Source organism: Pongo pygmaeus, chromosome 8 (assembly GCF_028885625.2).
Source record: "Pongo pygmaeus isolate AG05252 chromosome 8, NHGRI_mPonPyg2-v2.0_pri, whole genome shotgun sequence".
NCBI lineage: Eukaryota > Metazoa > Chordata > Mammalia > Primates > Hominidae > Pongo > Pongo pygmaeus.
In genome coordinates, this window is record NC_072381.2 from 80,120,724 (window position 1) to 80,133,392 (window position 12,669).

The following is a 12,669-nucleotide window of genomic DNA, read 5'->3' on the forward strand; positions in this document are numbered from 1 at the left end:
TTTGAGAGGAAGACCATGCAGTGGGGGCTAACATATATGGGAGATCATAGCAGGAAAGTTTTTGGAGAAAAATCATATTTACAATGAGCTAGTAAGCATGAATAAGAATTAGCAAGGAAGGAAGAATGAATTGCACAGGAACTTGACACAGAAAAGAATATGGTGAGTCCCAAAGTCATTATAATGCTCACCCTACAGGCAAGGCTTACACATATATTTATCTCTTAAGTTATTTACTTATCCAGGCTCTCATTGCTCAAGACTGGGTTGTGAGGCTCAATATTAGGCCTATTGGAGTTGAAAGACTTTTGTTTTTTTATTGATAATATCTACCTGGCTCCATTTTGATGACTACACCTACATCCCGCTGGTGTCAGTGTTTTAAAGTGATCCCAAAATGCACAGTTTGAGTCTCTCATCCATTGGAGGGGTGACCTGTTGGTTGGTAGTAGATCATTGGATGCAACCTTGAAAAAGCTACCCAGAGTTGAGCAAGTCCTTCTACTAGAAATCCCACAGCAGGAAGGGCTAGAGAAGAGCTAGAAAAGGGGCTTTCTCTTCTTTATTCCTGGAAAGATGGATTGAGCAAGTGTTCCTGCATTTTGCAAAGCCCAAAGGGATACTGGGCATTATGTTTACACTGTGGAAAATATCACCACTATGACTTATTTACCATCTTTAAAGTTTCTAGTTACTGTGTAACAACACTTCTAACCAACTCTAAAGGCACTGAGTTGATTATAGTTATTATTAAGCTGAAAGTTAAGAAATTGCTCACAAGAAATCTGCATCCTGTCATGTACCAAAGCCGCACATATTTGTCCCGGCTCTTTTTCTGAGTGCAGATAAACATGTCCCATGTCAGGGAGCTTTTCAACATTTCAATGGCTTAGTGGGATGCTCTTTTGAGCCCAGAGGGCAATTACTAAAACTTAAGGTAAGTGGGGAGGGGAACAGAAAACGTGATTGCTAGCCCAAACAAGTGAGGTCCAGGGGACGGCTTAAGTTGTGCATTAAGTATAATCTTTTGGCTTTGACAAGAAGGTGAGGTGACCAGTAATTAGCCATTCAAGTTGAACCCTAAGCACCATGACTTGGATGGGAAGTAGGCGGCTGCCTGGCCCACAGTTTCTAGCTGTTGAGAGCTTTGCATGCAGGAGCTCATCTTGAGCCTAATAAAGTGATTTTTAAGAGTGAAGCTGTTTGTTGGTTTGTTTTTCAATGTGTGCACTTTGATGTTTGCTTTTTTTAACCCTCAAAAGTATTGGCAAGGATAGATCAGGGCACTAGCTAAATGAACCACAAAAAGGCCTGGGAAAAACTGGGAAACCAAACTACTGGTATAGTTCAACCTTTATGGCTTCCCACTGCTGACATGAGCTCACCTTTCAGAGATGTATTTTCATAGGACATATCCATCCCAAGCTGGCAGAGATAGATCCCTTGTAGCTGTCAGCAAATCCTTCCCATTAGCAAGGCATTCAACATTTGAAATAGGTGTAATCTCAGTCTATAAATTCATGTGTTCAAGAAACAGATAAAATTTTTAGATTTCCTTACATCAAACTAAATTTGGATTCTGAGTAACCGGCCCACCAAGCTGGCAGGAAATTTCATCCAGCCATGCTTGGGCTGCTCTCACACCCCCACGCACCAGGATTCTGCAAAAGTCTGGGTCTTACAGAGTACAGGGTCTTATGCAATGTTGAGGGAAGACTACTCCAGTATTTTGTCATCTGTCTACACTGGTTAGTGCTGAAATAGCAATTGTCGCAGTCTACATGGCCCACTTAGATCTCATCTCTGCTATTTCAGGCCACATGTGGGATGCCAGGGATCTCTAGGAGGTGAGAAAACCCACCCTTAGGGTCTAGCCTCCCTTGGAGTACACACAGCCTCCTCCCTTCTGAGAGGTACACTTATGGAGTGGTTCCTGGGTCCCACAGCTCACAGGAGCAACAGGGCAGTCTCTTCTCCAGCCTAAAGAAGCTTTCTGTAGGCTTTCTCCTTTCTTGCCTTAAGCAAGGAAGAACAAGTCTGACTACCTATTTGATATGAAGAGAAAGTGTAAAACATAAGGAGAGCAAACACAATTGAGTTCACCACAGTCAGCCTCCTCTGTGTGTGTGTGTGTGTGTGTGTGTGGGAGGGGAGATAGTGGCTGAAACATCTGATGGTTATCAGGTGAGAATCTCATGTACTCAAAACTCACCCTGTATACATGGTTGGGTGGTGGAGGTCCAGCCCTATACAAAGTACTCTGATGTACGCCAGAGTTTGAGAATCACTGAGTTAAACCAAAGGAAGGAACAACCACCAAAAAAAGACTATTTGCAAATGTCTAAAATCCCTAGTAGTAAAAAAAGGATGGGGAGAGAATTCCAAAGTATTCCTGTTTGCCCACAGAATTTACGACATTCTGATTTAATATAAAGCCTCTATATTTTTAATGTAAGTTGATAGGTTTGCTTATTGTCAAAAGGATTAAAGGAGAGAATGCAGATATTTTAGGCAGGGATTAAATTCTAATTTAATTTTTTTGTAATATTTTTTTCCCTTTTGTGTTCTTTAGCTTCACTATGTATGAATTTATTATTTTCTCTTTAATCCTATTTGCTATTTGTGGAGCACATTGAAGTCCGCGATTGTCATTCTTCAATTCTGGAAAATTCTACAGCAAGCTGTTAATTTAATCAGGACTGATGTGACTTTACTAAGTTGTCCTTATTGAGCAGCTACATCCAAGGCCTTGTATTTATTGGAATGGGAGGGGGATGGGATGGATGCACTGTGTGCCAAAGGGGAAAAGCTCCGTGCGGAACACGGTCAGGAAAGCCCAGGCAGGGCGTTCACCCAAGCCCCCATCTGAAGAGCAGGGATGGAGTTTCCCCATCTGTGTCATAACTATGCTCAGAGGCCTTTCCCTGTTCAGACAAGATTTTACTCAGGAGCTCAACCTGTGAAACAGCTGCTCTGGTTGAAGCTCTCCTCCTCCCCCTCCAACTGGGGGCAGTCCTAGAAAAATCACAGGAGACTCAGCCAGCTCTACCAGCTCCTCCAGCGCTAGGCTCTTGGCCCACGTGTGATAGAACGCCCTGCGAAAGCTGATTAAACTGCCCTTTAAAGAATCCATCTCCCACAGTGGAGATGTGTACTTGTCTTTAAGGCCTGCTCCCTCATATTTCTGGGAGGATCAGCCCTAGAAGATTCTGTTAGTTACGGAAATATGATTGTGCGTTTGAGAGGAAGCTTGGGTCTCTCTCTGGGGTGGAGGAGTTGAGTCTGAATGTAGAGGCACAGGGAAGCCTTTGTAGGACGGAGAAGATCTGCAGACAACAACATGAATTGTTTGCATTTTTAACATGAAATTGAAGATCTTTCTGTGGGGGCGTGCCCGTCCTTCTCTCACAGGTTCCAACACTCCCGATTGCTTCACACCTGGTCAGATTCATATATATATGGGGCTTGTCTGGCCCCTATGGGCATCTGAGTTTGTGGACCCCTGGCCTATATGTAAAGCCAATGCTGCCCCGGAATTTAGCCAAGCCAATGAAGTGAAGAATCCTCCCCATACATTTCCATATTGTCGTTTCAACTCTTGTCTTCTGATATGTACACCTGTCTCCCAACACCACATCAGAATTAACCTCTATGGTTCCCATTAGCCTGATTTGTATCTCTCTTAGGGCTTAGAGCAATCTGTCTCATACTACCATTTTGTATACAGTAGTCCCTACTTATCTGAGGTTTTGCTTTTCTAGATTTCAGTTACCCATGGTCAACCATGGCCCAAAAATAGATGAATACAGTACAATAAGGTATTTTAAGAGAGAGAGAGAGACCACGCTGACATAACTTTTATTACACTATATTGTTGTAATTGTTCTATTTTATTATTAGCCATTGTTGTTAATCTCTTCCTGTGCCTAATTTATAAACTAAACTTTATCACAGATATGTATTTATAAGAAAAAACATGTAAGAGTTCAGTACTATCCACAGCTTCAGGCATCCACTGCGGGTCTTGAATGCATCCCTAGCACACAAAAGAGGGACTGAAGCATTACTCCTTAAAATATATCTCTGCAGGGACTTGGACAAGTACTCAATAATTATTTTTTGACTTATTCTCAGTTTGGATCAGCTCTGACTGCCACAATGTACAGAAGAACCGTAACCATCGTTACAGCCTCCATGCCATCACCACCTACCTCCCAGTGATATGGCCCCTCTCAAGAGCTGTTTGGAGGTAGAGAAGAGAATAAGACCAGTGGCAAATCACTCAAATCTCGTACTATTCAGTTAAAAGGAACATCATATATAGGGAGAAAAGCTACAGAATATAATGGACCCTCATTTTAAAGGAAGAAACAGACTTTCCTCCTTGCTAATGATGGCTTGGGAGGAGGAGAATGTGAAAATGTATGTTTTCATACAGAAACCAATGGCCTGCTGCGCCCCTTCCAGTCTCTCTCATATGGACTCAGATGGGCTGCTGGTTATTGTAACCAGGCCCAACCCACTCATCCAGGTGGTGGCTTTACCTCCAATTCCAGGTCATTTTGGCACACCAGGCAAGCTTCGCCAGCACCTTTCCAGCTCTGAAAGGAAAAGAAGGGTACTGCCATCATGAATGGAGCTAGTGTGTAGACTGAATAAGTCACAGCAAGACTACAAGCAGCGCCATGTTCCATTCATTTAAGTAAAGAGAGCTGACATATTTTCCCAGGCTAGAAACAGAAATTGCATTAATGTGCTAATTGCAATCAGGACTATATCACTTTGCCTTTTTATTCCATTCAAATTTTTGTTACCCTATATTAAAAATCATACACCACTCTTCATTTCCCTAAATATTTTAATTGGTATATTTTAGTCTGGATGTGTATACATTCTCTGTTCCCTCCCATCTGGGTGTAATTTTCCATCGTCTCCCCCTGATGATCTGCATTTTCTCCTTCAAGTCCCTCCTGTAAACCCACTTCTGTGGATCTTGCTTTCACATTATGCCATTAAAAGATCCAGCTGGAAGGAAGTGCCTCTGAATGGAGTCCAAGAGAAGAAACAAAGAAGATGGAAACCAGATGCCATTGAAGTCATCCCCATGTGAGTCATGGTTTTCTCCTGGAAAGTGTCTATCCCAATGCTGTGCATCTTTTCAATTTGAAGCCCACTAGACAGAAGCTCTCCCTCCATCTATGTGTGTTTTAGCCATCCTCAGTAGAACCATATATTTGAATACTATTGGCATACAGTAAATGTATACATAGTACTAACAGTAACAAACAAATATTTACTAGTTAGGTTTTAGATCCAACATAAGATAGTCATTTCTTTCATGGGTCATTTACCCACTCTTATTCTAGGCCCATTCTTCACCAGCTACTCTCAGGATTTGAAGTGAATGCTCTAGTTTGATAAGGGTGTATGGTTTAGGATTGTTCAGTATTAAAAACAAATAACAAAAAAACAAAACATAGATAAAGCCAATGCTGACCTCCAGAGGTTAGAATCAACATACCTTTTCTTGTTTTTAAGTACAACTTAAACTGATTTCTGTGTAACAGATCATATCGTCTCTGAAGTTTATCCCTTCAGGTAGGAAAAAAAAGACCAAAAACTCAGCTAATATTATTAAAAATAATAATAAAGTGAGAGGAAGATCCCTGTTTTCCCCAAGTGGTCTTAAGAAACAGCTTTCAAAACTCTTCTAGAGGGTATTCAATTAAGCCAGTAGCAAAAATGTAACTGGCGAAATCTAATGTTGTCTTAAAAAAAACACATGTGCATGCACCCACATACACACACATTTATATACCCACACAATATTATATATATATGTGTGTGTGTGTGTGTGTGTTCAAGATGGTGGACTGGATGCTTGCATTTATCTGCATTCCTTTTCAAAATTCTGCTGAAAAGTCAGTTAAGGAAATAAATTCATAACCATGCTGAAGACAAAAAAGGAAACCATCAGCAGACATTTTGATACTTTTCTGGAAGAAGGAAAGACAGTGAATAGTATGGATAGATGAAAGACAGCAGAGAAAGCAGCAACCCAGATATACTCAGGAGGAGGCTGCAGAAAGGGTGGAATGTTCTTTCCAAAGAAGCCTTGGGAAATCTTCACGTTGGACATGAACAGATTCAGAACTCAGGAATGGAAAGAGGAGCAAAAACCAAGTGATTAACGGAAGATTGTCCAGGGAATGGTTGCACCGTTTGACTTTTGTCATCTCTCTCCTCTTTTCCCATGCATACAGATGGAGCAGCAAGAAGGGATTCAGAAACCTTCGTCCCCTCCCCAAGATCTGATCTATTAAGAAAATAAGATGTCTCCCTAGGAGAGCTAAGGCTTGTTGTATGGTATTTGGCATTCCACAGTGAAGCCCTCTGTTTTTGGTGTTTTGAGGTGAAAAGAAAGTCATTTGCATGATTCTCTGTACTTGCATCCTAAAGGGAAGCTTGTGGTTGACACATCCCACCCACATACACAGCCAGCCACCAACCTCAGATATGCTTACTGAGGAGACACACCTACTCAGTGGCAGGGAGCTGCACCTGACACCCAGCCACCATTGTTAATTACCTAGCCCTTCATTCATAAATATAAGCAAATAGCATGAATGATTGAGCCGACAGAGTGGAAATGGGGAATGAAAGAGAGCTGTTATGCATGTGGAGTCAAAGGATACTATCTAACACCAAAGACTCAAGAAATAAAAGTGTAAGTCTATTGTTTAAAGTTATAATTGTCACTGTGGTTTGCCATCTCACATCCATTTCCCCTATATGTAGCTAGCAGAACCCTGACCTTCATTTGAAGTAAGCCTTCCTTCTCCTCTCTTAGCTCACATGCTTTGGCAAATGTGAATGTAATTCTACACCCATGATGGAATATGGGACCTAGGTCTAGGCCAAAGTATACAAGCTATGCCCTTGGCCACATCACTTGTTTTGAAATGAGCAAGCCAACCCCATTTGCTTAAGTGGTATAGAAAATTATTGTTCAGAAATACTCTCTGCCTCCTTCTCACTCCCATGGGAGGAGAGTACTTCTCCATTCAGTTGATTTGGGATACGGTCATGTGACTTTCTTTGGCTAATGAGATGTTAGCAGACATGACACAGCATAGGGTACACATGTTTGTGCAGCTGGTCTTGCACTCTTGTGCCTCTGTCATCACCATGAGAATATGCTTGGGAAGGGTCACTGGCCCAGGAAAGAAGATAAGAGACATATGGAACAGGCTGAGCTACACTAGCCCAGAAGTGTAAGCAAGATCAGCAGAGCTGTCCATACAAGCCCAGCCTAAATTAGCTGACCCCCAGCTGACCTCAGAAGTGTGAGCAGCTCCTACTAAGATCAACAGAACCCCCAACAAGCCCAGTCTAGATCATCTGACCTCAGCCAACCCACACATACACATGTTAAGTAAATGCTTGTTGTTGTAATCACTGAGTTTGTGTGTGTGTGTGCATGTGTGTGCACGTGTGTGTGTTTTAACTGAGCATCATTGTGGCCACAGCTAAATAGCATGACAAGAAAGACAGATGCTTACTTTCCTGCTAGTCTAGAATCTAAGAGGATATGAAACCAGAGCTACAGCTGTGGTCACCACATAGAACTTGAAGATGAAGCGTGCAGACTGAGGACAGCTGAGCTGAAATCGAGTCCCGCTCACATTGAGCTCTCAATTTAGCCTCGTCTAATGCCAGTTCTGCCTCTGATCTTGTTTATATGAGCCAGTAAATTCCTTTTTTATTGCTGAAATCAGATGGATTTGGCTTTTTCTATCCCACTTGCAATCAGAAGAATCTTAACTAATACCAAAGTATATAGGTAACCAATAATAGAAATAAATTCATAAAAATGAGAAGAGAGGGGTGTGGGAGTGGTGTACACAAAATAATTCTTCATCTTACGTGGCATGGACAACATAATGTTCAATTCAGTAAATCAAGAAATATAAATATAGGCATGTTTTATGGAGATGATCATGGGAAAGGACTGAAATAAGAAATAAAGGTGGTTTTACTGGAACAGAGAATATGACCAAGGGATGAGGTGTTCATTTTTTTTTTTATCTTATAGAGATCTGTGCTGTCCCATGGGTGGCCACTAGCAGCAGTTGGTCATTTAAATTTAAATTAATTAAAATTTAAAACGCAGTCTATTGTTCACAGTAGCAGCATTTGTAGTGCTCAACAGCTAGCTACATGTGGCTAGTGGCTACTGCACTAGATTGAACAGATATTGAATCTGTCCATCACCATCACCGCAGCAAGTTTAGTTGGACAATGCTGTAGTGGAGTGTCAGGAGTCACTGTGTAAAGTCGATGAATCAAACAACAGAAGTTTAAATACATCATTCAAAATTGCCCCATCACGATTTCATGGTACAGGCCCTGGAGGAAAAACAGCTTAGTTTCATTTCAAATCCCAGCTCTGATACTTACGAGTTACTGAAACTTGGGTAAGTCACATTGATCTTTCTGCACTTCAATTCACTTATTGGTAAAATGGCACAACACATGCAGACCTTTCTCACAAGGTTGCTGTGAGAATTAAATAACCAACTATATGTAAGTTCTTATATTTTGTGCCTAGCATGTGGTAAACATTCAATATTTATTTTTTATTTTCTATCCTTCTCTAAGTTAATTTTATTTTACTATATGCACATAGTTTAAATAAACTATGTATATATGAGATTTATAAATCAGTATTTAAATATAAATATAATATTTAATTTTTACCTCTCATATACAGTATATGTACATATACATATATCTCAGCTCCAGTTCATGGGATTATAGACGCTTTCATTTTCTTCTTTGTAATTTCTATAGTTTCCAAATTTCTGTATTGAACATGTATTATCTTTATCACCAGAAAAAAAAGTTTTTACTTTTAAAGATACCAACATATTTTGAGATGAACAATGTTCTACATCTGGATCATTTGCTTTTGCTGATTTAGTCCACAGGGGCCCATTACATAATCTGTTGTTAGCCAACTGGGGCTTCATGACCTCTTTCCTTGGTTATTACAAAATCCTCCTGGCTGTTCCCCTTCCCTGTCCAATTCTCTCCCAGCCTCCCTGTGCTGTCTCCACAGTGCTGCCAGAGTGATCCTTCCACAGCACAACATTTATAACACTCCCCTGCTTAAAACCTGTCAGTGTTTTTCTGTCTTTTACAAGTTAACTGCCCAGTCCAAGGCATGCCCCACCAAAGCCTTCCTATTCTAACTTTGCCTGCCTTTCCAGTCTTTTAACCCCCCACCAAATGTATCCAAGTCTCCACCCACAAACCACAAGGAGGAACATTCTTCTACCCCTTCTCCATTTCCAGTTGGAAGTCCCGTTTATCCCACAAGATGTGCCTAACTTTGCACTAATCTCCAAAAGCAGAGCTCAGAGCTCCCACTCCAATCAGCACCACTGTCTCAGAGACTGTTCTACTGAACAGCAATTATTTGTTTACATTTCAGACTCACCCTCAAGTATGTGCTCCTTGAGGGTGTGGCATCTTTGCCTTCCTGTGTCCAGCCCAGAAATTGACACCAAATAGTGCTTAATAAATGGTTGTTGCACAGATTCAGGAAGAAATTGTTTTAATTAAAATAATAAATGTTCACTGCAGAAAATTAGAAAGTCTAGATAAATCAGAAGCAAAAAAAAAAAAAAAATGTGAAGCACATGTAACCCCACCTCTCAGTAACATCAACACCTTGGTATATGTCCACAAGCTAGATTAGAGGTTCTCAAGCTTTCTCGGTTCATGGCAGTCTCAGTGTTTCAGTAAATTTGTCTAGCATTTTAGACCAAAATAAATTATGTTTATTATGTAGTTTAGTCCAAACACCTTAATGGTAGTATGTAGTTCCCAGTGTCCAAAGGTGTCACTGTGTTTCCCTAGAAATTTTAGAATATACTGGGAGGGGTGTTGCTGTGAATTCACCACAGTGCCCCAGCATGCCTTGGCACACAGTCTGGGAATTACTGGTCTAGACCTTCTAAAAGGATCTTTTAAAATACAATACATTGTCATATTGTACAGACTTTTGTTAACCAATGATTTGTATTTAATAAGAAGTAATACATGACTTTCCTGCTTGGTAACTGCTTATCTACCAATAGCTAATATTTGATAAGTACCTGGTAAGTTCCCTATGAGGAAGGTGTAATGTTACATCATTATCTTCATGAAGAAGCTGAGACACTGAGTTGTACATGAACAGCAAGGTATACGTTTAAAAAGGAAAAAATGAAAAAAGAAACTGAGGCACCGGCAATTTAAGAAACTTTACCAACATCTAACATGTAGTAAGTTCACAATCAGGCTGAAAACCCAAGAAATCAAGTTTTAGAATCCGTACTCTTTTAACCTTCACAGCATCATTTAAATGGGGTGTGAGGCTACAATGGTGTTCTATGGTAAAGATGTATTACAACTTACTTAAACCATATCCCAAATATTAGACATTTAAATTGTTTCCAGGTTTTCACTATTTTCAACAATCTTGAAATGAACATCTTTATGGCTACTTACTTTGATGTTTATTTCCTTGGAGAAAAAAAATCTATAGAAGTAGAATTTCTTTGTCAAAGAGTACAGCTTCTCAAAGAACGAAAAATAGAACTACCATTTGATCCAGCAATCCCACTACTGGGTAACTACCCAAAGGAAAAGAAATCAACATATTAAAAAAGGTACCTACACCCACATATTTATTGCAGCACTATTCACAATAGCAAAGATATGGAATTAATCTAAGTGTCCATCCAGCAACAGATGATTGGATAAGGAAAATGTGGTACATATACACAATGAAATACTATGCAGCAATTAAAAAGAATGAAATCACTCTTTTGCAGCAGGATGAATGGAACTGGAGGCCATTATTTTAAGTGAAACAACTCAGAAACAGAAAGACAAATACGGCCTGTTCTGTCTTATAAGTGGGAACTAAATAATGTGTCCACCTGGACATAGAGTGGGAAATGATAGGCACTGGAGACTCATAAGGGTGAGAGAGTGAAAGGGATGTGAATGGTGAGAAATTACTTAATGGGCACAATGTGCATTATTTGGTGATGGATACCCTAAAAGCCCTGACTTCACCACTACAAAGTCTATCGATGCAATAAAATTAAATTTGTACCTCATCACTTTATTTAAAAAATTTTTAAAAGATGTACAAACTCCAAGTTTTTTAGTACTTGTATTCCAGCTATTCTACCAAATAGGTTGGATAAATTTCTATTTCATTATTTGTTTTTTCTAATTCAGTGTTTCACAAACACTGAATATTTTTATTATCTAAAAAAAGTTACCAATAAATCTCCCTAAGTCAGGAAGATACACTTACATTTTACAAACCTTTCCACAGCAAAGAATATATTTGTGGAACAGTGAAGGTGGCAGTAGGAAGGATTCAAGGGACCTTGGGCCTGCGCAGTCCTTCTGTGACCATAGGAGAATAATTTAATATCTTCATTTCTACTTGTCTACTAACATGACCAGTGCTTTTCAAACTTTTCACAGAAATAGCCCAAAGATACAGGAGAATAAAAACTTATTCCTAGAGTTAGGACCCTGCGGTGTATTGATCCAAAGAGACCCATTGTAGGCATGCAGTTTTTCCTCCTCTCAGATTCAGGCCAAAACTGCCTTCTTCTCCATAAGATGTTGGTGTTTTTAATATAGTAACATGAGTTTTGTTTTTTCATTTTTATCAAATAGAATTGTTGCTCCAGGGAGATAGATGTGCAATAACTTAATATGTAGCTTCAAGGACCCCAAGAGACTGCTGTGTACTCCACTTTGAGAAACAAGGAATTCTCTTCAAGATTCTTTCAACCTTGGTCAGTGTAAGATTCTAGAGAACACGATCTGTTCTCCAGTTAACCATAAAATGTGCAGTCCTTATTCTGGGGGTGGTTAATTTTCCTAGAGGGGTCAGCATTTTTCTTTCCCGTCAATTTCCTTGATTCCTGATATAGAAATGGGCTTTCCTCTCTGTTCTGACCATGCTTGGCCATCACTGGAGAGGCTGACAATTTAGATCCACATCCTAGAGTCACTAATAATAATAGTATTTCCATCTTCACCCTGAAATCAACACCCAGCTTTCTTAATTAACTTCCTTCTACTCTAAATTTGTTTCATGGCAGAGGTAATGTGATGCAGCAATGAAGAAACACTGTTCTTGGCATAGAAAGATCTAAGTTAAACTCCTAGATAGACCTTCGGGAATCACAACTTCCCCGAAATTCAGTTTCTGCACTGGTAATATAGGAATAGTAATGGTTCTTATCCTGTCTGTCTGACAAGTATGTGGTGAAGATCCTACAAACAAACCTTGGGGGTTATGGGTAAGTATTATTTTTATTATTTAATATCCATCCTCAATTCAGAAGTAGGAAAAAATTCCTTGTCACATTACCCATGACAATCCTCCAGTTTGGAATGTTGGCGGTTGGGAAGCATGCTCCAGCTCTGAGGAGGCTGTGGCGTCAGCTGGATGCTGCTGTGGAGCTGCCTGTACAGGTCTGCACCAGACACAGGGGAAGCCCTTTTGGAAACAATGATGGGCATTGTTGAGCTGGGTGGGGCCAGAGAGGGAATGTCGGTAACCACCAGTGAACTGTAGCCAAGCCC

At 40.1% G+C, this 12,669-nt stretch overlaps 1 protein-coding gene across 1 annotated transcript in view; it reads right to left on the minus strand.

The window, feature by feature from the left end:
* The window catches only part of ZNF365 (zinc finger protein 365), a 101,317-nt gene that overhangs the window by 15,970 nt on the left and 72,678 nt on the right, over nucleotides 1–12,669 (minus strand). Inside the window, exon 4 of the mRNA XM_054436321.2 lies at nucleotides 4,545–4,601. Within this exon, the coding sequence (XP_054292296.1) occupies nucleotides 4,545–4,601 (57 nt within the window). The remainder of the gene's footprint in view (nucleotides 1–4,544; nucleotides 4,602–12,669) is intronic.